Source organism: Parambassis ranga, chromosome 2 (genome assembly GCF_900634625.1).
Source record: "Parambassis ranga chromosome 2, fParRan2.1, whole genome shotgun sequence".
Lineage (NCBI taxonomy): Eukaryota > Metazoa > Chordata > Actinopteri > Ambassidae > Parambassis > Parambassis ranga.
Genome location: NC_041023.1, coordinates 42,300,178 through 42,325,292, shown reverse-complemented (window position 1 = coordinate 42,325,292; position 25,115 = coordinate 42,300,178). Strand labels below are relative to the sequence as shown.

The 25,115-nt window shown below is 45.0% G+C and overlaps 6 protein-coding genes and 1 pseudogene across 7 annotated transcripts; 5 read left to right on the top strand and 2 right to left on the bottom strand.

Annotated features, from left to right (window-relative positions):
* LOC114448563 (inactive dipeptidyl peptidase 10-like) overlaps positions 1–1,068 on the top strand; it is a 29,594-nt pseudogene extending 28,526 nt beyond the window's left edge.
* Positions 1,069–1,653: 585 nt separating this feature from the next.
* On the top strand, positions 1,654–3,707 carry LOC114447234 (DDRGK domain-containing protein 1-like). Its single transcript, XM_028423394.1, has 8 exons — positions 1,654–1,842; positions 2,149–2,295; positions 2,383–2,501; positions 2,592–2,693; positions 2,772–2,894; positions 2,986–3,024; positions 3,099–3,204; positions 3,287–3,707. Exons 1-8 carry the CDS (start codon positions 1,755–1,757, stop codon positions 3,445–3,447), a joined length of 885 nt encoding a protein of 294 aa, XP_028279195.1. The 5' UTR covers positions 1,654–1,754; the 3' UTR covers positions 3,448–3,707.
* Positions 3,639–6,839, bottom strand: LOC114447213 (probable cysteine--tRNA ligase, mitochondrial). The gene is made up of 15 exons (XM_028423355.1): positions 6,487–6,839; positions 6,368–6,418; positions 5,972–6,089; positions 5,821–5,892; positions 5,635–5,740; positions 5,475–5,555; positions 5,280–5,409; positions 5,063–5,196; positions 4,921–4,988; positions 4,789–4,855; positions 4,574–4,712; positions 4,384–4,507; positions 4,200–4,298; positions 3,926–4,129; positions 3,639–3,855 (listed from the first exon to the last, which is right to left on the bottom strand). Exons 1-15 carry the CDS (start codon positions 6,702–6,704, stop codon positions 3,778–3,780), a joined length of 1,689 nt encoding a protein of 562 aa, XP_028279156.1. The 5' UTR covers positions 6,705–6,839; the 3' UTR covers positions 3,639–3,777.
* Positions 6,840–6,842: 3 nt separating this feature from the next.
* On the top strand, positions 6,843–10,470 carry LOC114447232 (ubiquitin-like-conjugating enzyme ATG3). Its single transcript, XM_028423379.1, has 12 exons — positions 6,843–7,049; positions 7,200–7,241; positions 7,331–7,380; positions 7,637–7,707; positions 7,884–7,991; positions 8,082–8,134; positions 8,802–8,889; positions 8,974–9,008; positions 9,084–9,236; positions 9,320–9,447; positions 9,525–9,593; positions 9,728–10,470. The coding sequence occupies exons 1-12, from the start codon at positions 6,978–6,980 to the stop codon at positions 9,807–9,809; spliced, it is 951 nt and encodes a 316-aa protein (XP_028279180.1). The 5' UTR covers positions 6,843–6,977; the 3' UTR covers positions 9,810–10,470.
* Positions 10,471–10,735: 265 nt separating this feature from the next.
* LOC114447222 (thiamine transporter 1-like) lies at positions 10,736–14,283 on the top strand. The gene is made up of 6 exons (XM_028423366.1): positions 10,736–10,906; positions 11,725–12,261; positions 12,342–12,582; positions 12,659–12,851; positions 13,017–13,158; positions 13,237–14,283. Exons 1-6 carry the CDS (start codon positions 10,784–10,786, stop codon positions 13,390–13,392), a joined length of 1,392 nt encoding a protein of 463 aa, XP_028279167.1. The 5' UTR covers positions 10,736–10,783; the 3' UTR covers positions 13,393–14,283.
* LOC114447242 (ADP-ribosylation factor-like protein 6-interacting protein 6) lies at positions 14,166–15,360 on the bottom strand. Its single transcript, XM_028423403.1, has 4 exons — positions 15,012–15,360; positions 14,874–14,927; positions 14,661–14,793; positions 14,166–14,585 (listed from the first exon to the last, which is right to left on the bottom strand). The coding sequence occupies exons 1-4, from the start codon at positions 15,166–15,168 to the stop codon at positions 14,492–14,494; spliced, it is 438 nt and encodes a 145-aa protein (XP_028279204.1). The 5' UTR covers positions 15,169–15,360; the 3' UTR covers positions 14,166–14,491.
* Positions 15,361–15,741: 381 nt separating this feature from the next.
* On the top strand, positions 15,742–24,003 carry LOC114432296 (rho GTPase-activating protein 1-like). 2 transcript variants are annotated; one of them, XM_028400221.1, is made up of 13 exons: positions 15,742–15,851; positions 17,969–18,166; positions 18,246–18,338; positions 18,427–18,514; positions 18,914–19,045; positions 19,119–19,205; positions 19,396–19,494; positions 19,574–19,681; positions 19,756–19,832; positions 19,908–19,985; positions 20,727–20,855; positions 20,957–21,060; positions 21,137–24,003. In XM_028400221.1, the coding sequence occupies exons 2-13, from the start codon at positions 18,043–18,045 to the stop codon at positions 21,302–21,304; spliced, it is 1,287 nt and encodes a 428-aa protein (XP_028256022.1). In that variant the 5' UTR covers positions 15,742–15,851; positions 17,969–18,042; the 3' UTR covers positions 21,305–24,003. The 2 variants fall into 2 exon arrangements, with proteins under 2 accessions (XP_028256022.1, XP_028256021.1); XM_028400220.1 differs by having other exon boundaries at positions 18,240–18,338.
* Positions 24,004–25,115: the final 1,112 nt, after the last annotated feature.

Sequence of the window (25,115 nt, the reverse complement as noted above, 5' to 3'; positions counted from 1 at the left end):
TTGAAACCACGCATAATATTTCTCAATCCCACTGCAGCTTTTGTCTCTAGTCAGGCTATGAATTAAACCACAAAGGAGCAGACAATGTGGCCGTTCCCACAAATTCCTCTCATACTGTCCTCCTGTGAAAACATGAAGGAGGTTCTTTCTGTTGTAAATACTTTCAGGTGAGCGTGAAGAGTCACCTTGTCCCGGCAGAACAGTGCACCTCTTCCTGCCTCTCTGCCCTGCCCCCTTCTTACTACTACTTCCTACTACAGATATCATCATGACTGCATCCACGCTGCTACACCTGCACAGGCTGGTCAGCTCTTCTCATGGGGGAACTGACCTCCGGAGGTTTGACAAAGCGTGACGCTCCGAGGTCATCTGCCATCTTTTCACATTCTTCATTGTATATTGCAGGTTTTCTGGTAGCAGGAGTGGAGCTGCAGTAATCTCCGCCCCCCATAGATCACCTGAGCAGTGAACCAGGAAATAAGGACTGCGGCAAGTAGAGTGTCCTTCCAGGGCTCACCTTCAACTTTAGACTCTCACACACCATCTTTGTAAACTATATAAGATAGCATCAATTCTCTGCACAAATATAGTCACGCTTATCACAGCAGAGACACATTTACAGCCCACAGCAAAAAAACACAGAGCTGAGATCCGCTGAAATTCATCTGCTCAGAGGACACCGTACTCACTGAAGTAAAGATCCTCCATACACACACACTCTTTTTTTCCAGCATGATTAGTGTTTTTGGTAGCAACAAAACATTTCCATGTACAAGGTGGAACATATACACACCTACAGAGAGAAAGGGAGGGAGGATCAGATTGCAGTGGCTGCTCAATGAGGAGGATGTGTCCTCCAGATGTCACTGGTGACGGAAAAGTACTGTCACACCCAGTGGAGCCTCACATCCTTCTGTAGGAGAGGGGATTAAATGATTAGCCTCACTTTCATTTGCTCTCTTCTCTCCTGTTCTTACAGAAAAATGTGCTGACGGGGACATTCTTCCTGCTCCTCTGTGAGGGAGAATGAGTTCACTGCTCTAAGTTTAGACTGGAGTACACACACACACATGCCATTTCATAACAGGTTGTTATATGTTTTTATATAGAAAGATTTAAAAAAAAATTCTGCTGCAAGATCCTACAGTTCCCATCATACATCTCAATAGCATCATTTTGTTCGAGCACTACTGTGAAACAGCAGACGATCCCTCCAAGGATGTTTCTCACATTGTGTGCATGTAGATGTTTGCAGCGTGTCTGCCACCTACTGGGCATCAAGCGGCACTGCACAAAATATGCTGAGGTAAAATGCAGCTTTATTCTCCCCACACACACACACACACATTTTATGTATGCTTGTTGTCATGTGAAGTATAATTTCTCTAATTGGACTAACATATAGCAAGAATTAACCCTAAAGCCCGGAAAAGCATTAGCATTTTAGCACTTCCGGTTTGTACAATGTACTATTTGCGCGCAAGAGCAATAATATACGACCAATACTTTTAATAAATCGTTGTACGAAACAAAAAACACTTATAAATACGTTTTGACACTTATTCTCGTCACTTTTTTAAAATTATTAATAGTTTTTAGTTGGTGATTTAATGCCACAAACGCCGGTACAGCAGGTGGCGACGTGTCTCCATGACTCCCCGCCAACAAACACCGAAGAAGAAGGGTGCTACGCTATGAGGTGTACAGCGCTCTGTTGAGGGATTTAAGTTCAGTGAAGTTATTTCAGAGTAGTTATGGATATTGCTTTGTATCTGATAGCTGCTGCTATCCTCATTGTCCTGATTGTTTTTGCGGTGAAGGTGCGGCAGAAAACACGGGAAGGTAAGGGGCGTGTGAGCCAACGTTAAACATCTGGGAGCTAATGCTAACTGTTAGCATGGGGTATATTAAGCTGTAACCGTAACTTAAGGTTCGTAGGTGTGTCTTTAAAATACAGTATGATATGTGAACGAATATTAAGGGTGTGAAATTGTGTTTTTTTATGAAAACTGTTCACTCAAGACGACTTAATGCTACGTCAGCTCACAGTCAGCTGTCATGTGTCAAAAACTACGGTGGCTGCAGTGGGTCGACATTCCTTCCGTTGTTTTGTTTAGTAATGGCTTCTGTTATGTTATGTTTTCTCAGCTGATGTGGAGCATGAGAGGGATGTTGGCCGGGCAGCAGGCGCCCCTCAGCGGGCAGCAGAGGAGCGAGGAGCCGGTATGCCTCGCAGGAGGAGGAACCTCGCTTCCGTGATGGCAAACAGACAACAGAGAGAAGTCGTTGAGCACGGTAAACACATTCAAAGCGTGGTTTGTGTTTGTATCTGAGCAGATGCTGTATGTAATGTGTGATGTAATGAGATGCTGTGGACTTCAGAGGAGGAGCATGTGGAGGAAGAAGAGGAAGAGCAGCAGGGTTTCCGTCCAACTGCAAAGGTCGGAGCCAAAAAGCAGAGAAAGCTGGAGGAGAAACAGGCCAAGAAGGCCCAGAGAGAGGTGAGGCAGATGGTAGACTAACTCCTCTGCCTTTCAGCTTTGACAACCACTGACTGATGGACCCTGCTTTCCCATAATTGCAATTCTTAGGTGGAGATGGAGGAGAGAGAGGAGAGGAAGAGGATGCAGGAGCTCAGAGAACAGGAGAGGCGGCAGGAGGAGGAGAAGGAGCGGCTGCTGGAACAGAAACAGGTGTCACACTCAGTCCTCCCAGGAGCTCTGTGTGTTTATGTGAGGAGAAGCTGACACTCTGTGCTGCTCTTTATTCAGGAAGAAGCGGAGCGCCGAGCCAAAGAGGAGCAGGAAAGACGAGAGGAAGAGGAGTACCTGAGACTGAAAGCCTCCTTCATCATTGAAGACCAGGGAGAGGAGGAGCAGCTCTCTGAAGACCAGGTCAGATCATGTCAGATCATGTTCAACGTTTTTTTTCCTCCATCTTTGGATATCAGTTAAAGTCTGTGTTTTTTTTTTTACTCTACTTTAGTCACGCAACCTGCTGCAAGAGTTCATCCAGTACATCGAGGTAAGACTCGGCCCCCTCTGACCTGCACTTAAGTGTCTGTATGTTGTGTTTTAACGGCCTTCTCTCTCTTGCAGAGCTCTAAGGTGGTCCTCCTGGAGGACCTGGCCTCTCACTTTGGAATGAGGACTCAGGACGCTATCGCCCGACTGCAGGACCTTTTAGCTGAAGGCTCGCTCACAGGTTGGTGGTTGAGAAAGAACATAAGAACAACCTGCTCTGTTCCTGTTCACTGACTAAATCCTTGTGTCTTCTGTAACTGCAGGTGTGATAGATGACAGAGGGAAGTTTATCTCCATTACCCCAGAGGAGCTGAACTCAGTGGCTCAGTTCATCAGACAGAGAGGCAGAGTGTCAATCACAGAGCTGGCTCAGGCCAGCAACTCTCTCATCAACCTGATGCCCGAGAGCCGCAGCACTGCCTGAAGGACACATAACGGGACGCCTGACTGCTGGAGGTGAATGTCAGCAGCTGGTGAGAAGACGTGCAGCTTCAGCGCTCATCCTCCAAACCGGCTAAAGCTCCTCTGTCAGCAGTGAGTGGTTCTAAATGTACTTTTGCTTTAAGTAACCGAGAGCAAGAAGACCCGAGTCACACATCAGAACCAGTTATGGGCTTGGATTTTAGAGATTTTAATCTCACTTATTGAATGTAAATAAAAAACACAACTAAGGAACAAAAATAATTACATCTTGTGATTTGAGTTCATACACTGATGCAGGCACATCAAATATAAACTGAAGAGGTAGAGAATATCAGCTGGATTCCTCCTGGTTTTTATTTCTTTCTAGGTGTCTCTCTTTTATCTCCCATGTTGAGGTGGCTCCTCTGTCCTGAAAACACAACAGCACATCAGTCCAGAATCCTAACCTCTGTAAAAGCCCATTTGTTTCATATTAATACCTTAATCAGCACTCCGAGCGGTGCCAGGTCAGTCCTGAGGGTGTCGCAGGCTTTGAGCAAAGGGATCCTGTCCGGGTACAGTGCAGGTTTTTTGGATGAGTCCTCCTGACGTGTGAGCGCAAAGGCTCGGACTTCACTCCTGAAACGAGTCAGCTGTTCCACCACAGCATGCAGGTTTCCTCCATGACCCAGCGCACCAGCGTCCTGAACATGACAGCACATCCGTTAGCCCACACAAACATACACACCTTCCTGCTGTGTGAATGAATCTGACCTGACTGTGCAGCAGATCGACCCCGAACACATCCAAGACGTCTCTGATGTAAGTGACTATCGCTCCAAACACTGCAGAGCTGTGGGCTGCTCCACCACACTGTACACACACACACAGCGGTGCCACAATCAGTCCACCAGGTGTGAACACATCATGTGACCTGCAGGTGGGACGGTCAGCTTACTGTGGAAACAGGTTGGAGTTGGCGGTTTCCATGATAAACCAGGTTCATCAGAGCGCTGACGGCTCGCGGCGTATCAAAGTCATCTGCCAGAGCTTTCAGCGTACTGGACTTGGTCTCAGCCAACCTGAAGAAAGAACAACTGCTGACACAGACAGAGAAAAGACGAAGAAGAGCGAGGAGAAGAATCTACCTCTCCCAGAGGACCTCTTCCTGCACAGGTGAACACTGCAGTTGACCCGTCACGTAGGCCTGAACAGCATGGATGAAGTTGGAGATTGTTTCCAGACAGGTCCGAGCCTCCGCCATACTGCTGTCACTGTAGTCTATGGCTGTGGAGACAAGGCATAGTCTACATCCTGCTCCACGACTGAGGGGAGTGTTTCAACATGAAGATTATAATCCCACCTGATCTGTATTTGGCCAGAAGACAAAACATTCTGAATTCATTGGCAGAGTAGGACTGCAGGAAGTCCTGTTGGATGACAGAGACATGATAAGCAGGCACTATTTATTTATCATAACTAATGATTACTCCACCTTGATGGTGATGTAGTTCTTCAAAGATTTGGACATCTTCTCTGTGCTGCCTTTCAGGTGTAAGTGCCCTAAGATAAAGAACAAGAAAGGAAAACTGTAAAAGAAAATCCTAATTTGAAGAAGTCTATGGTCAGAATTTCACCTGAGTGGAGGAAGTAGTTTGCCCACTGTCCACACTGGTGATAGGCTTCACTCTGAGCGATCTCGTTCTCATGGTGAGGAAAAGCCAGGTCGATTCCTCCAGAGTGGATATCTAGCTGCCTCCCAAACACACGGCTGGAGCCAGCACAGACACAACAGCACTGCATAAACACCGTGTCAGCTGTTACAGTGAATGTCAGGCTGTGGTGAGTCCAAACCTGGCAACAGTAGAACATTCGATGTGCCAGCCAGGCCGTCCTCTGCCCCACGGAGACTCCCAGTATGGCTCCTGAGGTTTAGACGGCTTCCACAAGGCGAAGTCCCTCGGGTCGCATTTATTTGAGCTGCCTGCAAATATGTTCAGATTATTAAATGTTCAACTCCGTCAAACTCCTTTCCAGAAGACAACTCACCAGTTTCTCCCTGAGATTCTACAGCTCCCACAAACCTGCCATATCTGTCCCCAATGGACTGGATGTCAAAATACACATCACCTGAAAACACAAAGCAGATCACACCTGTGGGCTCAGACACTGCAGACACGCAGCTGTTAATCCAGACGTCCACACTCACCTTCCTTTGTGGCATAAGCATGTCCGTTTCTGATGATCCCCTCGATAAACGCAACAATATGATGCACATTCTCAGTGACTCTGAGATACACTGCAGGAGGAATCACCTCAGGAACGACAACAACAACATGTTTATAGACAATCATTAAAACACATGTTTACATTCACTTTACTGCAGCAAGCACACCTTCAGTGACAGCATGTCCTTCTTGAATTCATCCTCATACATTCTAGATAAGAAGGCTGAGGAAACATTTTCCTGTCAACCCAGGGAAACAAAAGTTTAGAATAAAACACGATTTATTCACACACACACAGGCGTGCGGCTGATTCTTCACCTCCCAACTCCTTTTGATGATTTTGTCATCGATGTCAGTGATGACCATGGCATGAATGACAGTGACTCCGAACATCCGGGACAGAATCCTCTGCAGGATGTCAAACCTAACATATGAACTGAGACGGTTAAGGAAACAAGACACAAGAGACCTCAGTTAGTTGATTCCAACAGGCGACGTCAACAGTACTTACAAGCTGTTCCAAATGTTTTGAGATAAAAACGGTATTTTTAAGAAATGAAACTTTATTTCAGGCTTTCCTGGGTCTCAGCAGCATAATCTCGCGAGACTTTGAAAATAACATTGGCAAACTAGAGTATCTTTAGTGAAGTCATCAGCTCTCTCTCTCACACACACACACACACAGGTTTGTAGTGACGGTGTTTACATCATTACCATGCGTGACCCAGGTGGGCGTGGTCGTACACGGTGGGTCCACAGCTGTACCTGAAACACACGGACAAGTTATCGCACAGCTTCCAGACTCCATGCTGCCTTCGTGTAGCTCTCCGTACCAGGTAGCGACTCCCTCTCTGGCCAGGATGAGCGGCTCCTTCTGTTTGGTCAGGCTGTTGTAGGTCTTTACGCCTGTGTCAAACCCGCTCGGTCTCACCCATGTCTTACCCGGAGTACCGCAGCAGGACCTGGTCCGGGCTGCGGTACTGAATCCCACGTAAAGGCGCTTTGCTCCCCGTAACCTCACCGAGTGTCTCCACATTGCCCTGAGCAGCATTGTTAGCTTAGCCTAGCTGCTCCAAATCAACCAACATTAATCGATCGATGATCAATCAAAAACATATTAATCCGTTAGCTGTTAAGAGTGAGGTTTCCACGCACATTTGTGTCACCTCCGCACTTCTCGCGAGAAACTGTGATACCGGAAGTAGCAGGAGGAGCGTCATGTGATTTGCTCTTGCTGGCTCTCTACCTCTGAGTAGCTATGTCAAAATAATCAGACCTTTGGTTTGGAAGCTTTCAGGAGTATTTTTTTTTTGTAACCGCCGACATGCAGAACGTGATCAACACGGTGAAAGGCACGGCGCTCGGCGTGGCGGAGTTCCTCACCCCGGTGCTGAAGGTAAACCTCCAGAGTGTGCACGGGGCTAGCTTGTTGATAAGGTGGTAGCTAGTATGAGATGACATAAACACACAGTCACAGCAGGCACGGTGGTTATTTTTATTTACCTCTGTGTACACCGAAGCTAACATATAATATTATTTATGACAGGAGTCCAAATTTAAAGAGACTGGAGTCATCACACCAGAGGAGGTGAGACTGTGCTCCTTTAGCTTCACTAGTTCTGCACTAAATCACAACAATCTGTTTATAAATGTCCTTGTTTTCTTTCTGGGATCCAGTTTGTAGCAGCAGGGGATCATCTGGTTCATCACTGCCCCACATGGAAATGGTGAGCTGAGTCTCAGTCAGTAATTAGCTTCTTATTTTCTGTGCAGCTCTGTATTTTCACAGCATAATGCAATAACACACAGGGAGAAACACACATTGCATCACAACCCTTTGCTGTTTGTGTGTCATCCTTTGGACTTTGGACAAAAAGGATTTTTTTATGTTGTGTTTTGATTTTTTTCCAATTAATTTATGTGTAATGGAGAGGAAACGCATGACTTTATCTAACATCATGTTTTATGATTGTGGTGTTTCAGGGCCTCTGGAGAGGAAGTGAAGGTGAAACCATATTTACCCCAGGATAAACAGTTTCTTCTGACACGCAATGGTGAGAAAAATAACTGCATTTTCTTTTTTTCATGTGATTTATTTGGATAGAATATTATATTCTGGCATCACATGCTTTAAAGGACAACAGGAAAGTGGAGTCCACAGGTGTGTCCGGGTTGTGTCTGTGATGAACAGTGTAGTTTTTAGTTCAACCTCTGTGCGTGTGTGTTGCAGTTCCCTGCTACAAGCGCTGTAAACAGATGGAGTATTCAGACGAGCTGGAGGCCATCATAGAAGAGGACGATGGAGACGGAGGCTGGGTGGACACTTACCACAACTCAGGTCAGACAACATCACTGATCTGAACGTATTCATCATCAGTTCTGTTGAAGAGGATGAGAGGTGTAAAGACTGTTTGACCTGTTTCTGCAGGTGTGTCAGGAGTCACAGATGCTGTACAGGAGATTTCACTGGACAACAATAAGGTACACTTTGTATTTTTACAGAGAAATATGTGTTTCATGGAAATAAAAAAGACCTTTTAGCTGGATCCATACTCAACGAGAACAGAGAACTCCCTTCCCCCTGCCGACGTTACGCCCACAAAATTACGTCATTTTTATCTCGGACCGCCCGTTGTGCAGCGATCTCGGACACATGGCCCGGGCAGAACTTTTTCTCTCAAGGCTGTGCGTCAATCATGCTGTGATTGGTCGGAATTTATTGTGGGCGTGATGAATGTGGAGAAGCGCAAGACAGTCTTCAGATGCAGAACACACAGACAGAAAGAGTAAGAACAGCGATGATGGATAGTTTAGATGAGCAGCTGGCAAACAGCTCCTGGAAGGAGAAACACGGCGCACAGAGGAGAGCGTCTGTCCAAAAGGTGGCGATAAAAACTAATCCCAGTATCGATCACAGCGTTACAGTGGCTCGTGCACATTAAACACCGGGAGACGGGATGCATTATTGCAGACAGTCATCCACACGTTCACAGAAATAAACTCACACAGACCAGAGGTCTGCTACAGTCAGCTACTGATCTTCTATCGTCATGCTGTACGCCCTCTTCCCTGAACATTATCAGTTCTCTGCTCTCTGTTCTCATGAAGTATAGAACAACCTTTACACTTTTGATCTAAACTTTTCCAGGACAAGAACATGAACACTACGTCTGCAGCCTGTTGTGATGATGATAATGATGATGAAGATGAGGATGGAGAGGCAGCAGATATGGAAGGTATCTCCCTTCTGTCAGCAGGTATCTCTCATGGAGCCGCTGTCTGATGTCTCATAATCAAGCACAAACTTTTTTTTCTTTCAGAATATGAGGAGAGCGGCCTGCTGGAAACAGACGAGGTGAGATCACAGCATGTTTTTTTATGTCAGTGATCATCCCACTTCCACCTGACAATCCTGCTGTCTACTCTCCAGGCGACGCTCGACACCAGTAAAATGGTGGAAAACAAAGCCAAAGCAGAGCCGGGGAGCGAAGACGCCATCCTGCAGACCAGAACGTACGACCTGTACATCACCTATGATAAATACTACCAGACCCCTCGACTCTGGCTCTTTGGATATGATGAAGTATGTGAACCCAAAGACTTCATGACATCTTTGTAATAAATAAAATGAGTTTATCATGGCTGCCATGTTGCTGTGTCTTCCAGGACAGGCAGCCACTGACTGTAGAACAGATGTATGAGGACATCAGCCAGGACCACGTGAAGAAGACAGTCACCATCGAGAACCACCCGCACCTTCCTCCCCCAGCCATGTGCTCCGTCCACCCATGCAGGTGAGATCAGTTTCCTGCCAGTGCTACACACACACACACACACACACACACACATGTAAACGTATGGTTTCTTTCAGACATGCTGAAGTGATGAAAAAGATCATTGAGACTGTGGCAGAAGGAGGAGGAGAGCTTGGTGTGCATATGTATCCTTTCATAGTGATGAAGTGCAGTTCCTATGGTTGTCACAAGAGGCTGCTCAAAAATGATACACCTCCATGTTAAAACCTGTTTGTTTACATACATTCACTGTTTTGTTTTCCTTAACTGAAACTTCCAGGTATCTTCTGATTTTCCTCAAGTTTGTGCAGGCTGTCATTCCCACAATAGAATACGATTACACAAGACACTTCACTATGTAGCTTCATCTGCCTTTGCAGGAGCGATATCAGATGACATCTGCTCTGATTACAACCGGTTTGTGTTACTCTGAGATGCTTTTGTGTGGGGAAACATTAAGGAATCTTTCTCCTGTGTGTGTCCAGTACACAGACTTATCTGTTGTGCAAGGCTAGGCTAACCACATCCTGACATCTGTGTACTGACTCACAGAGATGAAATCCATGATGACATCCATCTTCTTGTCCACTAAGATTTTGATGCATTAAAACTCACCCATTCCACACTGCTTTAAATGTGTACAAGGTCATTTTAGAAAAACAAATGAAACCAGTTCAGAACAGGAGCAGCTGCTGAATGAAGCCCCACACTGTTAATGTTGCTGTCCATCTAAAGCACTTTGTCCACCACTTTGGAGTCACCTGGTTGTTCAGAATCAGCTCTTTTATGCCAACTTGTCTTAAAACTGCGTTATCTGAATGTGTGTTCATGGCTCGGCCCGTTCTGCTCACATCTTGTTCTTGTTGCTTGTGTTTTTCTACAGGTTTACTGTAATAGTATTTGTTGTGACTCTCCATTGTGCTCCAGCTGTGTCAAGAACCAAACTATTATTTATCCAAAAAAACATCTGGGCTTTTTTTTGTTCGACTTGCTTCTGACTAAATAAAGCATCTGCTTCAGTAATTCCCGCTCTACTTTCCCTGTTGTGTGCTGGATGGATAAAAAAACATTCACTCTGTAACACTTCAAAGTAATGTACATTTATCAATAAAAAGTTTCTTGGGTATTATAGAATGATATTTGTGTGTTGTTTTTAATAGTTTAGTGGGAAATGAGTTGATAAATAACTTTCTGTCAAAGTCGCTGCAGTTCCACGTTCTGGCCTTTGGGTGGTGGTAGTGCGCCGGGCAGCGCCACTCTTGTAAAACTCTTTTAGCGGCAGCGCAGAAGAAGAAACAAGTGATGCGAGCTGGTGGAGGTCACGTTTGTGTCAAACATGTCCCTGTTTTACCCCACTCTACTGCTATGCCTGTACGGGTTCTTCTCCAACCTGCGGCCGTTGGAGCCCTTCCTCACCGCCTACCTGATGGGACCGGACAAAAACCTAACGGAGACCGAGGTAAGCTAGCTTAGCGGCTAAAGTCTACGGCCGCCGCTGCGTTAACTTTTACCGTAATATATTGTATATTATTGTATCTCATTGTACAGACGAATATAGTGCAAAAAAAAAACAAACACGATTTTAACAAAAGTAAAACAGTTCTAACTCATCGTACTGTAATGTTGTTATTATTATTATCACTAATCAAACATGACTGAAACCTGTCAAACCGGCTGTTCATCATCGTGTGTGTGAGGCACCCGATGCTGCATTATTACCGTTTCCGGCTGCACCACTATAGATGTGTGTGTGTGAATAAAAGATACAAGTTTGGACGGTTATACATGGGTTTAACAGGCGATTAAGAAGCAAGATAATTTATTTTATACGTAGACGTCATTAGTTTGATTGCTGCTAGGTAATGTTCTTCACCCTCTTTCTTCTTCTTCTTCTGTCAACTTCAAGTTTTAAAACTAGAAAAGGGCATTTCCTGAAGAAAGTGCAAGTTTGAATGCTGATGTTTTGACCCACATAGGGTGTATATAGCCTTATATATATAGAAACAGTGTAATACATAAAATGGCAAAGATCCATCTCTACTTATTAAGAGTTAATGTTTCCAAGTATTTTACTTTGTGCAATTATAAAAGAACTTCTTTCCACTCTGGTCTCAGACAGAATAATCTTGTGAAGAATGGTCACCTTTTGGGATTTCTGGTTAATCCCCAAATAATGACCTCTGTCAAGTGCTGATGTGACCCACATAATCAAAGGCACTGTGACCAAGTGTGATCGCTGTGAGTCTATATGCACCATTTATCTTGTGTTATCTGCAGGTCGTCAATGAAATTTACCCGGTGTGGACGTACTCATACCTGGTGCTGCTGTTTCCGGTCTTCCTGGCCACTGACTATCTCCGTTACAAGCCGGTGTTGTTGCTGCAGGCCACCAGCTTAGTTGTGACATATGTCATGCTGTGGAAGGCTCAGGGTCTGCTGGCCATGCAGCTTCTGGAGTTTGTCTTTGGACTGGCAACAGCCTCAGACGTGGCCTACTACTCCTACATCTACAGCGTGGTGGAACCGGTGCACTACAAGAAAGTGACGGGCTACTGCCGCAGCGTCACTCTGTTCGGATCTGCTGCTGGATCTCTGATGGGTCAGCTCCTTCTTTCTGTGGCTGAAGCTCAGCTGCTTAACCTGGTCATCATCACCATGTCGTCGGCCATCGTAGCCTTTGTGGCTCCCTGGTTCCTTCCCATGCCCCAGAAAAGCCTGTTCTTCCACACAAGCACAGAAGCAGCAGAGGACAGGAGCCCCTCCCTCCTGGAAGAGGCGGAGGACTCGAAGAGCAAAGTGCCGTTGAAAGGCCAGGTAAGAGACACGCTGCTTTACTCAGGAGGAAACACGGATGTGATGGGATCACTTAAAACTCCACCCATGTCTGTCTGCAGGTCTCCTCTGAGGCAGGAGGTCGTAGGAGAGGCCTGCTGGAGGTGCTGCGGCTGCTCTTTAAAGACTCCATTCAGTGCTACAAGTGTCGCCCCCTGCTGGCCTGGTCGCTGTGGTGGGCTCTGGCCACCTGCGGCTATTACCAGATTGTCAACTACGCTCAGGTCCTGTGGGAGAACATTCGTCCCTCCAGTGACTATGAAATCTACAACGGCTACGTAGAGACGGCGTCCACGCTGCTCGGTGAGGTTTGACCTGTGACCTTCTCTGTAAACATGTGGCAGGTGAAGGGTGTAACAGCTGTTGTGTGGGTCCGCAGGTGCCCTGGCAGCTCTGCTGGTGGGCTGCCTGCCCGTGTCCTGGACTGTGTGGGGGGAACTGGCTCTGTGTGTGTTCTCCCTGCTGATGGCTGTGTGTGTGTTTGTCATGGACTTGGTGAAGGACATCTGGGTGTGCTACTGCTCATACATCCTATTTAGATCCATCTACATGCTGCTCATCACAGTGGCTACGTGAGTATCGCAGGCAGGAACAGGACGCTTGTGTAAGTGCAGAGCAGATTGCAGAAACCAGGAGGCTGTTGTAACATCTGCAGTCCCACAGTGGGGGAGTGATGCTGAGTCACCAACCTGTGAGTACATACACAGCAGTTCTGTTCTCTTTGTGTTTTATTTCAGCTATGAGATTGCAGCCAGTCTAAATATGCAGCGTTATGCTCTGGTGTTTGGAGTCAACACTTTTGTGGCGCTGCTGCTGCAGACTGTGATCACTGTGGTGGTGGTGGACTCAGCTGGCCTGGGCCTGGACGTCATCAAGCAGGTGAGAAGACGCAGCACCATCACTTCCCTTTTCCACAGTAGAGAACAGGGTGTCAGATGTTTCATTTTTACTCTGCAGTTCCTCATCTACGGCGGGTACTTTGCTGCCATTTCTGTCATCTTCCTCTTGGCGGGCCTTTGGACCCTCATCTCCAGGAGGCGCTCCGAGCAGGAGGTCCTGGCACAAGACGGAGCAGAAACTGGGTCGGACTCTCCTGCCAGTGACACGAGGTAGCAAGTAAAGAGTGAGGCGAAGCTCTGTGTTCACTGGAGTGACCTCTGCAGCCACTGACACAGCAGTGGGTGGAGGTGCTGTGTCTTCACCAGCACTCATTCAAACAGCTGCTGCTAAAACCCTGAACAGTCTGACAAACCCTCAGACTCTAAACACTCTTTAAAACACATCATGTTAATCATAGTGCTCCAAAGTCAAATATGACCAAGTCTACTATTAATATATTTCAAAGCACTTTAATTATTAATTAAAATTTGCACTCATCGGCATGACAAAGGAGCCATTTCGGACCAACAGTCACATGACAAAAACTCACAAAATGTTTTGGTCAGATTTCCAAAGAAATGTAAGGTTGTACTTTTTTATGTTTTTTAATTATGTTACACGCTTGCTACAAAACAATGAACTTAATACATATATTCCAGTAAACTATAAACAGAGTGACTGAACATTAGACAGGATTCACACGGTGTAAAAACATCAGCTGCTAAAACACAAGCTGCATTGTTTCAGTTTGGCCACTAGGTGGCGAGATGCCTTCAGTACAATCTGACAACACATTGTTTACTTGCCATGTTTCTGTGGGCAGCTGGGGTTCTGCTGTGTGTTAATGTCTAAGTTACAAGTTATTTATATAATTTTTGCATTTCTCAGCTGCCTTAAAATGTTATTGTTACTCCATAATATCATATTTACTCAAGTATTTGAATACTGCACTATCAGAGACACAGCTGGTCACAAGCAGTGGAAGCTTTATTGTGTGTTACAGTAGTATTTTTAAACCTACAACCTACAATCTGCTTCTGAAGAAGGTATGAAGTGCCTTACAGGGTCAAACGTGTAAGGAGCGACATAAAATGAAATCTTTCGTTATAAATCTTGAAAACACAACAGTGTGTGTCTGTTTCATTATAACACACCACAAACTAAGTGAGCTCCAGTGTTGATGAGTGAGAGTGTATAAAGACCAAATGGATGTAAACATGGCTGAATACATTCTGCAGGTCAATCAGAAAAACAAGTGCATGCTTAGAAAGAAATATGTGATAAGTATGACAAAGAAATATATTTTGTGTGAGGACAAAAAGCAAAGTGTGTGTCAGGAGAGGCTCCAGATGACTGTCAGTGTGGCCATGATGCCATTAAGGACCGCAACGCCGTAACTCATGAGGAGATCGTGGCTGGATTCATCTCTGCAGGAAGCAAACACACACACACATTAACTCCTGTTAAGGTTATTGTGTTGATTGTATTTGTGTGTGTGTTACCTATGGTGGTGCAGTGTCAGCGGTGTGGGGAAGGCACTGCCCGGCTGGTACAAGTCTATGTAGGTGAGAGTCCACGACAGGGCGCAGCAGACACATCCTACCAGCACTGACAGCACCAGGATGCTCCAGAAACCTACACACACATCACACACACTTGTTGACCCTTCAGTGCTGTTGCAGTGATTCTTGAAGGAGAAAATGTTGAGGTCTCACCCAGCATCCGCTCCTCAGTCCCATCCTCTGCTCTCAGTCTCTCTGCCCGCAGGTCTGAGACAGAATCACTTATTAAAAACACACATTTAAGCTAGTTATTGTTTTGTTTTGTTAGCACCACCCTCTGTGCGCTCTTACCTTTAAGTATCAGGTAAAACATGGCACAGAACACACCAACAGCCGCCACCACTGCAGCCGAGCCCAAAGTCGAAAGTACCACCACAGGTCGCAGTTTGGGCCAGTTCCGGTTGGTCCACAGCGGCCTCACGGTGTCATCATGTCCCTCTGCTGACATGGTGTCACCCCGGGCCTTACAGCAGGAGGTCAGTGCTGCAACTATCCTGAAAACCTTCCTGTCCGACAACGAACCTTTATTTACTTAGCATTTACCTCTTATGAATAATAATATTCGCACCGGACCAAGACGTTTTTGCAGCCTAGTTTTTTCCCCCTTTCCCACTTCCGGAAACAAAATTGTCCCTAAGGGGATCCCGTCATTGCAGTAACCTGTGCACTTCCTGTTTGTGCTAGTACCGGAAGTAGCCTTAAAATGCTTTAAAAAACGTAATCGCTTTAAATAATCAATAATTACGTAAATCAAAATATATACATTGTTATATATTTTGATTTACGTAATCATTGTATTATAATGCAATATATAGGCAGTGTTTATACATAAGACGCAATTTTAAGATGTTTATTATGGCTTCATGTTATTTTAAAAAGTGTTTCTTCCTACACAGTAATAATAAATTACATCGGGGCGTTGACTTTTGTGTTCTGCATTTGCAATTCCACGAAATCATCACCTGGAGGAGCCACGGAGTGCTTTTATTTTGACGGTACAGTTCCAAAAACACGGGGTTTAATTTGAAAACCTCAAACCGGAAGAGTTGACAGGTTCGTATCTGTCAACAGATCAACGGAGTCTTCGTACGCCTCAAAGCTGCCCTGCAGGTCACAGGCGACCACATTACGGTAAAAAAACATTTAACTATCTTGTGATATAAGTACCACGTCTTGAGGGACTTTCATGGGTCGTCTACTCTCAGTGTTGTCTCGTTCCGTGGGACTAATTAGCGGTGATAACGCTGACCTGTGTCGCTGCAGTGATGTGGTTTAGCTACAAACATAGCATTACTTCAGTTATTGTTATGACGTTAGTCGTGAATTCTCACACAGCAGAGCAACATTCCCTGTACAATATGCAGACGTGTTTGCTAAATTAGCCGTACTAGCTTGCTACGATGTTTGCTAATACATCTGTCAGCTAATGTGGCTAAGTTAGCCTGTTTAGCTTTTCTACATCAGCAGCTGGCATCAGTTAAATGTTTCCTGTAGCTGAGTTTGTGTGTGGAAGTTATCTGACGCCTCACTTGTTGCTTTTATCGGTTTTGCTATCAACAGTGTCTACACTGTCTCCTATACGTAGAGAACGACTCACCAAACTCTAATAGCGCAGTTTTCTGGTTCATGTCGTAATGACCTGTTTCATGTAGATTTTCCAAACATATTGTATAGTTTTTACCCTGTAAAATTCGGCAAAAATAAAACCTCATTCTGTGTTCAATAAATGAATGAATAGATCACAGAAGTGCATACGTGAAACCTATTTAACAGGAAGGCTTATTTGAGAGACAGTCTGGATGGTGACCTTTAATAATGCCCTCAAGTCTTTAGAAGATTTTTATGAGTTTGCGTTTTTTATCAAGAGCTAAAATGATCAGAGGAGTGAGAGATGAGGAAGGATGTTTAGGGAAGGATGCTGCTTTCACTGAAGTATCTCTGTATGTGTGTGATTCTTGGAACTAACCTTCACATTAACAGAATTGCGTAACCTCAGTGGTAACTAGCATCAGCTCTGGGCCCTCTATGATGTATATTAACTGACATAGTGGAGCATAGCTTCCCAAGATGGTGCTGCTGCTGTGCTTTAAGAAGAGAGTGATGGAAGCTGATGCACACACACTCAGGCAGATAACAGAAGCTTCCTCTCTGTGTGTTTTTTTGCTCAGATTTCCAGGGAACCACTTCCCAAAACCCCTGAAGCACACTGAGTGTAAGCTGCTTTCCTCTGCAGAGCAGGAATGAAGGGGGGCAGGGTGCTGTGACAGCTGGATCCTTCGGCAAACTGCTCATATATACAGTGTGTGTGTGTGTGTGTACAGAGGGCTGTGTTGCAACACAGTCCTTAAACAATGCTACCTGCAGACAGACAGACAGGTGGGGCTGGACACATAGACATATTTACCCTGGTTATCCAGGTATTTATTGTTATTATTTAAGAGATTCAGGGAGCAGTGAGCATAGTTGAGTACCCGTGAAACCAGATGAGCAAATGTGGGTCCTAGTATCATATGATCTGTGATAGTGGTGTTTGCTGTTGTGCACGCCGCCATGATCAACATGTTCTAAACTGCAGATTTGGCACTGTGCCTCTGCTCAATTTAAAGTAGTCACACCCAGCGGAGCCCTATCAGCATGCTGTCTTTCCTGTAACAGTGTAATGTTCACTGCCCTGCTCAGCACAGCTCCACATTCTACTTCCACAGCAGCAGCTTGCACACTCACTGAAAACAACCCGGACTAAATTCTGAAGCCACATCACGTCCAGAAATGAGCTCACAGTCAGGTGGTGTGGCCTTGGTCCTCTGCTTTGACCTCCACTGACCTGCTTTGTGAGCACAGAGAGGAACCTGTTACTGCCCACAACATCGTCCAAATAAATCCAGCTTCTCAGCTACTGTGCTCTCTCACAGTGTGTGTATGTGTGTGTTTGCTCAGCAGCAATAGGCTGACTGCGACTGTTGGTTAGTAGCAATATTTATTTAAAGCAACATGCTGTCAACCAGCATAACATCATGCAGAGCGAGAGCCGAGGCTCTGAGTGTGTGTTAATGTGGAGAAAGAGACTGAGGCAGAGTGCATCTAATGGGGGGTTGGGAGATAAGAGGAAGTGTGTAGAGAATGGAGAGAGAGTTAATGTGCGAGAAGAGGAAGAACGATGCTGGACATGTTTTCTGTGGCACAGAGAATCAGGTGACACAGGACGACATCCAGACTCCACTGACCTCCACTGTGTCTGTCTCCTGCAGGCTCCGTATCCCTGTGCGTGTATATGTGAGTGTATCTGAGCCATTCCTGCGCAGTGTGTGTGTGTATGTGAGTGATGTCTTCCGAGCTGCTGGTAGATTTGGCGGATGACCCTGCGACGGCGCAGTTAGGGCAGCTGAAGCTGGCGACTATAGAGGACCAGCAGTGGCCCGCGGATGAGTCCGCGCTCAGCAAGTCAGGTGGGTGTTGCTGAGATGCTGTATGTGTTCATTGCTCTTTATCTGTGTGTTTATGAGTGTGTGTGTGTTTCAGAGACAGATGTGTCTCAGTGCTTTGATGCCAGCTCTCCCCACCTGCCTTGGGACCATCCTTTCTATGACATCGCCAGGCATCAGATCATTGAAGTTGCAGGTCAGATAACTCAGTCACAAACTTTTATCTGTTACCCACATTTCTACAGGCTGAATATGATGTCACAATGCTGTTTCTCGGTCTGTAGGTGATGATAACTTTGGCAGGAAGGTGATCGTATTTAACGCCTGCAGGATGCCTCCGCAGCACCAGCTGGACCATCACAAACTGCTGATGTGAGTATTAATGGGACCTCAGACTCCTCTGCTCAGTGCATTTCGTTGTGCAGCTAGAAAGACTAAAGACTTGTTCTGGATTTTCAACTGCAAATTAGGCATAAATGTGTGAGTCAATCATGGCTTCCCTTTTTTGTTTGCTTTCAGTTCTTCACAATATATTTTTAATTGAGAAGAACCCATTAGTTCTGATGATTCACGCTGTGATTTCTGGGTTCAGATGGTTAAGAAAAAGAAGGATTGTAGCCGTAATGTGTCAGTGTGTAAAGCTGTGTGGGTGGTAACACGTCCTCCAGTGGTAAATGAAGCGTTTGCTGCACAGTGGTTCACATTTTCAGCCTCATCTATATGTTTCCGCTCCAGCGTTTTGTATAATATTTTAATGTTTCCTTTGTGCAGGTACCTCAAAGGAACTCTGGATCAGTACGTGGAAAGTGACTACACGCTGATCTACTTCCATCACGGGCTGACCAGTGAAAACAAACCCTCTCTCAGCTGGCTGCGAGACGCCTACAGGGAGTTTGACAGAAAGTGAGCTCAGTGACATCATGTGCATGCACACTCACTCTTTACAATACACCACAGAACATCTGCTTGTTCTTAGGTACAAGAAGAACATCAAGGCCCTGTACATCGTCCATCCCACCATGTTCATCAAGACCCTGCTGATCCTCTTCAAACCGATCATCAGGTTCGTTTCCATGATTCATGTTTTATCTCACTTAATCAATGTGAGGCCAAAGTCCAGCAACAATTTCCTGCATGTGTGGGTGAGTCCCTAAATATTGTGCCAACACCGGGCAACTTGTGCATGCATCTAATGTAGTGTACACACTTCCACAAATCTCTTTAAGCTGACCTTGTGTCTGCCTCTGTTTTAGTTTTAAGTTTGGCAGGAAGATTAACTATGTGAGCTACCTGAGTGAGCTGGAGGATGTGGTCAAGTGTGACCAGCTGGTGATTCCTGCTCGTGTCAGAGAGTAAGGACATTTAAAAACATTGATTTTCTACTGCATGGTTTCTACTGTGGCCCATGTTATGACTCTGTCTGTGTCACAGGTATGACAACAAATTGAGAGCGTCTCTGAAGCCGGCCGCTCAGCCTCCCACGTCTCCTCCTCGCAGCCCTCCCCTCCCTGACCAGGTGTTTGGGGTGCCACTCTCACTGTAAGTCACTGAATCTGTATCCACCTCTGCATGTTAGAAGTTGGAGGTTCACTCTATTTGTGTGTGTGTGTCAGACTCAGACAGAGGGATTCAGATGGCGATCCGGTTCCTGTGGTGATGAGAGACACCATTATCTTCCTGTCAGAGCAAGGTAACATTCACAGATGAATCCGTGTCATGTCAGAGGGCATCGCTGTCAGTAACAACTGACTGTGTGTGTGTGTAGGTTTGGAGATTGAGGGTATCTTCAGACGGTCTGCCAACGTGACTCTGGTTAAGGAGGTGCAGCTCAAGTACAACTCAGGTAAAAAAACCCACATACTAATTTACTAGTTTTTGTCATGTGACTTTTGTTCACACGTGAGTTAATCATGGGTTCCTAGCAGAGCTGAGAAGTCAGAATCAGAATTCCTTTATTTATCCCCGAGGGGAAATTCTTTTTTTGTTACAAATAGAAATCAAAGATAAATTGAAATATGAAATTGAAATATATAATAAATAACTAAATACCTAGATAGCATTTAAATTCCTGAGGTGTATGTAAAGAAGAACATATTTACTACTGTATAAAAATCTTTACATAGTATATAGCTTGACATGAATGTACAGTGTCTGAGTGACTGTTACAGTTCAGAGTTCAGTAGTTTGATTGAGACAGGCAGGCAGAGGAGTCGGAGTCTGTTACTGAACGAGCTCCTGTAGCTGGTCAGCACAGTGTGGAGCGGGTGAGAGGGACAGTCCAGTATAGTCTTTATTTTGGACCACGTCCTCCTCTGACACACCTCTGTCAGAGAGTCCACGTCCTCTCCCACAACATGGCCGCCCTTCCTGAATATTCTGTTGAGTCTGTGTATGTCCCTCACCCTCAGACTGCTGCCCCAGCAGACAACAGCATACATGATGGCACTGGCCACCACAGACTCATAAAACGTCCTTAGCTTCGTCCTGCAGAATCTTTAGTGTTTCAGAGTTTTGTGCAGCTTTTGCTCTTTCGGATGAAGTAGAAGAAAGAAGGCTTACAGCTGAGCGGCTTTGTGTGTTTCAGGCCAGGCAGTGAATTTCAGAGACATGGAAGACGTCCACTTGGCTGCTGTGATTCTGAAGACCTTCCTGAGGGAACTGCCCGAGCCACTGCTCACCTACCAGCTCTACAACGACATCGTCAACTTCGCCTGTATGTCAAGACCATCAGTCCAAGAAGTCATGTTGAATATAGTTGAATAATCAGTGGTTTCTCTAGGATTGTTATTCACAGTGGCGTTTGATTGGTTGCAGCTGTATCCAGTGACAGTCAGGTGACCGTCATGAAGACGCTTGTGGAGTCTCTGCCTGAGGAGAACTATGCATCACTGCGATACCTCATCACATTCCTGGCACAGGTACGGCTCTGACACCACGCTTCCTTTCCTTTCACATTTGTATGTCTGTTTCTTAGGGCTGTGTGTGTGTGTTTAGGTGTCAGCCAACAGTGAGGTGAACAAGATGACCAACAGTAACCTGGCTGTTGTGTTTGGTCCTAACCTGCTGTGGGGGCGGGACAACGCCATGTCTCTCAGCGCCATTGGGCCGATCAACAACTTCACCCGGACCCTGCTGGACCAGCATCATCTGGTCTTTGCCTAACCATCCTCGCTTCAGTCAAACCCCCCCCCCCGCCCCACCTCCCTGCAGCATCTAGTCTTTAGCTCACCACTGCTCCTGAATAATGAGGAGCTTCATCAGGGTACAACGCCAGATCTGTCTGCTTTATTCCCTTAAAGAAAATAGTCATGGACCATCTGCATGGTTGTCTCAGCAGACTTTTCATTAGTGACTCCTCCATTAGACCACAGGCAGATAAACCCCAAAACAACAATAGCACAAAAACATACTGTTCATTTGTCACACTGGGTCACGCTGCTGGGTTCAAACCTTTCCTCCCACCTGCTGTGTGTGTGTGTGTGTGTGTGCGCACATGTTAAAGCTGGGTGGAAGGTTTTGAGGGCAGCAGCTGCTGATGATCTGTGAATCAGCTTCCAAAGCTGGCTAATATGAAAGTGGAGTTCTTAAAAAGCTGCAGTTCCTCTCACAGCCTCCAGAGGGCTCTAAAAGTGAGCCAGTCCTCACACAAATGTTAACAAATTAACTGCTTTAACCGAGTGTTATATAGACTGTGACAATGGGGTGACTTGGAGCTCCTACAGATGACATCACAGAAGGTTTGTCCATGTTTATTTACGACCTTTGGAGATTTAAAGTATGACGCTGACCCGGTGTGACCAGTGTCAGCAGCCCTTCATTCCTATCTGCATGTGTTTCTCTCTGTATATCTGTGATGTGTTGTTTTTATATGTGTTGCCAAAAAAAAAATGGCGTCCAGCCTCTGTAGGATTCTGAGCTTGAGGTGTGAAAGACTCAGGTGAACTTACATGTGGTGAACTTGGTACCAAACGTTGTGGACAATCTCTGAAATGCTGTAAAGTGAGCAGCTGTGTGGATGAGAGCTGGACCTGCTCTGTGTCTGTGTAATGCGTCACAGCTCGTCGATATTTTAATAGATCTTGAGATATCCGGACTTCCTCGTGTCATCGTAGCACATCAGCTGTTTTTAGGTGGTACGCAGCTGTTTTATACGACTCGGTTCATTGATGTTCAGTGGAAAACCAACAGATGCTGGACTTTTATTTACCTCAGTGGCAGAGAACCAAGTGTTATTATTTTGAAAAAAAATGCCCTGTATCCTAATCTGTTGCCAGCTGCACGCCTACCTGCTATTAGCCTAAAGAGTCGTGTCATACAGTAGTAGTAGCAGTAGAGGAGTAGAGGTTGACTGTGTTGTTGTCATGGTTACAGGAAGTGATTACGCTCTGTTCAGAGGAAGAAGGGCATCTCTGTGTCACCCCTCTTTTTTTGTATTAGCCCTTTATTTAATAGGATTGATGCCACATTTAAAAATAGCTCTTGATGCTGTTGTGAGGGTTTATTTATACCTTTATTGATGCTTTCACATTGTGTGTCAGGCTGTGCCAATAATGGAGTTTGTCCAAGTTGTATGATGGGGTGAGGTGATCCAGAATAAGCTGTGCTGCAGAGTGTAGCAGGAGATCATTCACTCCTGAACACTTTCACTCTGTATAGATGGTTTTGTGTTGGTGACGGCTGAACACAGGCTGAATGTAGGCAGCATGTCGGCTCAGTTTTTTCTATGGTTTCTATTTTTCTGTATACTTCAGGCTGTTGTTGTTGTTGTTGTTGGCTCCTCTCCTCTTCAGATTTTATTTTTCTGACACCTGTTTCCAAACTGAGCTCATCCAAAGCATCACATGAAATCAGTTCAGAGTATGATGTATGTGGCTGGAGGCTAACCTCTGTGACCCCACTCAGCTGCGTCTCCTTCCTGTAGTTTCATGTAAAGGTTTGTGGCCAAAACTGCTCTTTAAGTTGTTGTCTTTTAATTTCTCAAAGGCCAAATCATCATCATCATCAGTGGTTGAATATTGGTGTTGTATTGTTGCTATAATTCAGAATAGGATGTGACTGAAAAGAACCAAAAGATCATTCATTTAGTTTGACTGAGGCAAAAAAAAATAGCTGTTGTAAGTCAGTGTATGTGTGTGTGTGTGTCAGCTGATCTCAGTACATTTGAATAGACAAATATACTGTTGGGCTGTACATATATTGATTTAAAAAAAAATAGAGGGCTGTGTCAGTTGAGGTGTGTGTGGGATTGAGGTGAACAGGTGTGTGTGTGTGTGTGCATGCTTGTGCCTTATTTGTTCCCCTGAAGTGATCGTGATTAGCCATCAAAGTGCCAGTGTGCCCGTTTTGCCATAGATTAAAACAGCTCGAGGTGCGTTCAACACGCTGCTTTGTTGAGCGCAGCTCTCCTGTAATGAACGATCACAGGTTTGAGAATCAACATTTCATATATTTATGTTTTAAAGCAAAAAAAAAAAACATCACATGCAGTCAGACAAAGAATAAAGTCTGATTTATTTTCTTGCTCCTTCAGCCAATAATAAGTTAAAATTCACTACAGCTTGTTGCACATCTGAATCATCCTAACCAAGTTAACATGTTTTCTCAACTCTGCTGATCGATTACAGTTCAGTCTAATCTATGGATATTTGTACTGTAACTGTTGTCATGGTGACAGTGAACAATGTTTCTCCGTGGGAGAAATGATTTTGGTTTCCAGGATTTATTGATAGTGATGTTATTTTCTTAACTCTTTTTTTCATTCTTTACTTTTGATATGTTGTGGATCTTATATATGTAAGATATAATTATAAACTGTAACATCCATGTGTGTAAACAATAAACAGATGTTGAATGAACATTTAGTTTTATTCTCAGCTTTCTTTATTTGTGTAAACAATCATGTACAGTTCAAATCAGGGTGCACATTAATATAACACGTTTCCATTGAGTAAAGGTGAAGTGACAAACTTCAGGGTGTGCAATTCAGACAAATATGCTGCCGACAATGTGTGAGCATTGTCGCTCTTCCTATGGATAATCTCTGAGAAATAGGATGGTTTTAGGATTGGAGCATAGTTTTTCGCCTTCTGTCTTCTGTCTGTGTGCAGATTGTGTTTTGAGTTTTAACCAGTGTGGCATGTCTCCAAGGTTGCAAGTGAAAGTGCTTACGAGGTCATCAACAGGAGCTGTGGGCAGGGTTGGCGATTGTACAAAAGTGTGGGTTAAAAGTGCACAGGTGTTGTTGTTAATATACAACACATTCACATTCACATTTTTATTATCACTTCACACATGGCACAGTATATATGGCAGTGAGTTAAAGGTGGAATATGTAGTAGAATTAATACCACATATTGACACTAGGTGGCAGCACTTGAGCTAAAAATTGTGTTTCCTCCTCTCCTCTACAACATGATCATGTGACTGGTGTGCTGCTTTCTTCTTATTGTTAGAATGATGATTATACAGCTCCTGTCTCCAGTCAGAGTGAAGGACAGCAGCAACATTTACTCTCATTTTCTATTGACTTCAATCATTTCTTTCTTTGACCACAGTCATTCATACATGTCTTTACTTCATGTGTTGCTCTGATTATGACATCATTCTCCACTTGTCTTAAACAGGCCTGTTAGGTCTGCTTGTGACATCACTCTTCTCTTGGTCTGTTAAAGAGAGCTGTTGGTCTTGTGATGACATCACAGGTCAGTTGTACCTCTGGTTCATACTCTCACCTTCACAGACAACATGTTGTACCTGACAGTGACCACTTGAGGGCAGTGATGCTTAATGCTACATCTACTGTTTAACAAGAGCATTATTAGTGTAGAGAGAGATGGAGGAACAGCTGCAGATATCAGTGTGATCTCAGTGGTTATTAGGACAGAAAGCAGCCAATCAGACGGCTCTGTGGGTTTCTGTGGGTTTCACTGTGACGGTTACAGAATCATTCCAGGAAGTCCTCAACCTGCCTCAT

What these genes read in the sequence shown, in the direction of transcription:
- LOC114447234 (XM_028423394.1), top strand. Translation starts at nt 1,755, where the DNA reads ATGGATATTGCTTTGTATCTGATAGCTGCTGCTATCCTCATTGTCCTG. An exon ending in GAGAGAAGTCGTTGAGCACG is followed by an intron (nt 2,296 to 2,382) that starts GTAAACACATTC and finishes TGTGGACTTCAG; the next exon opens with AGGAGGAGCATGTGGAGGAA. An exon ending in GGCTGCTGGAACAGAAACAG is followed by an intron (nt 2,694 to 2,771) that starts GTGTCACACTCA and finishes CTCTTTATTCAG; the next exon opens with GAAGAAGCGGAGCGCCGAGC.
- LOC114447222 (XM_028423366.1), top strand. Translation starts at nt 10,784, where the DNA reads ATGTCCCTGTTTTACCCCACTCTACTGCTATGCCTGTACGGGTTCTTC. An exon ending in GACGGCGTCCACGCTGCTCG is followed by an intron (nt 12,583 to 12,658) that starts GTGAGGTTTGAC and finishes GTGGGTCCGCAG; the next exon opens with GTGCCCTGGCAGCTCTGCTG. An exon ending in CTGCTCATCACAGTGGCTAC is followed by an intron (nt 12,852 to 13,016) that starts GTGAGTATCGCA and finishes GTTTTATTTCAG; the next exon opens with CTATGAGATTGCAGCCAGTC.
- LOC114447213 (XM_028423355.1), bottom strand. Translation starts at nt 6,704, where the DNA reads ATGCTGCTCAGGGCAATGTGGAGACACTCGGTGAGGTTACGGGGAGCA. An exon ending in TCATCAAAAGGAGTTGGGAG is followed by an intron (nt 5,893 to 5,971) that starts GTGAAGAATCAG and finishes CTGGGTTGACAG; the next exon opens with GAAAATGTTTCCTCAGCCTT. An exon ending in AGAACTACATCACCATCAAG is followed by an intron (nt 4,856 to 4,920) that starts GTGGAGTAATCA and finishes GTCATCCAACAG; the next exon opens with GACTTCCTGCAGTCCTACTC.
- LOC114447242 (XM_028423403.1), bottom strand. Translation starts at nt 15,168, where the DNA reads ATGTCAGCAGAGGGACATGATGACACCGTGAGGCCGCTGTGGACCAAC. An exon ending in GTTTTACCTGATACTTAAAG is followed by an intron (nt 14,928 to 15,011) that starts GTAAGAGCGCAC and finishes ATTCTGTCTCAG; the next exon opens with ACCTGCGGGCAGAGAGACTG. An exon ending in CTGACACTGCACCACCATAG is followed by an intron (nt 14,586 to 14,660) that starts GTAACACACACA and finishes TGCTTCCTGCAG; the next exon opens with AGATGAATCCAGCCACGATC.
- LOC114447232 (XM_028423379.1), top strand. Translation starts at nt 6,978, where the DNA reads ATGCAGAACGTGATCAACACGGTGAAAGGCACGGCGCTCGGCGTGGCG. An exon ending in GGACACTTACCACAACTCAG is followed by an intron (nt 7,992 to 8,081) that starts GTCAGACAACAT and finishes CTGTTTCTGCAG; the next exon opens with GTGTGTCAGGAGTCACAGAT. An exon ending in AGAGGCAGCAGATATGGAAG is followed by an intron (nt 8,890 to 8,973) that starts GTATCTCCCTTC and finishes TTTTTCTTTCAG; the next exon opens with AATATGAGGAGAGCGGCCTG.
- LOC114432296 (XM_028400220.1), top strand. Translation starts at nt 18,043, where the DNA reads ATGTCTTCCGAGCTGCTGGTAGATTTGGCGGATGACCCTGCGACGGCG. An exon ending in GACCATCACAAACTGCTGAT is followed by an intron (nt 18,515 to 18,913) that starts GTGAGTATTAAT and finishes TCCTTTGTGCAG; the next exon opens with GTACCTCAAAGGAACTCTGG. An exon ending in CGACATCGTCAACTTCGCCT is followed by an intron (nt 20,856 to 20,956) that starts GTATGTCAAGAC and finishes GATTGGTTGCAG; the next exon opens with CTGTATCCAGTGACAGTCAG.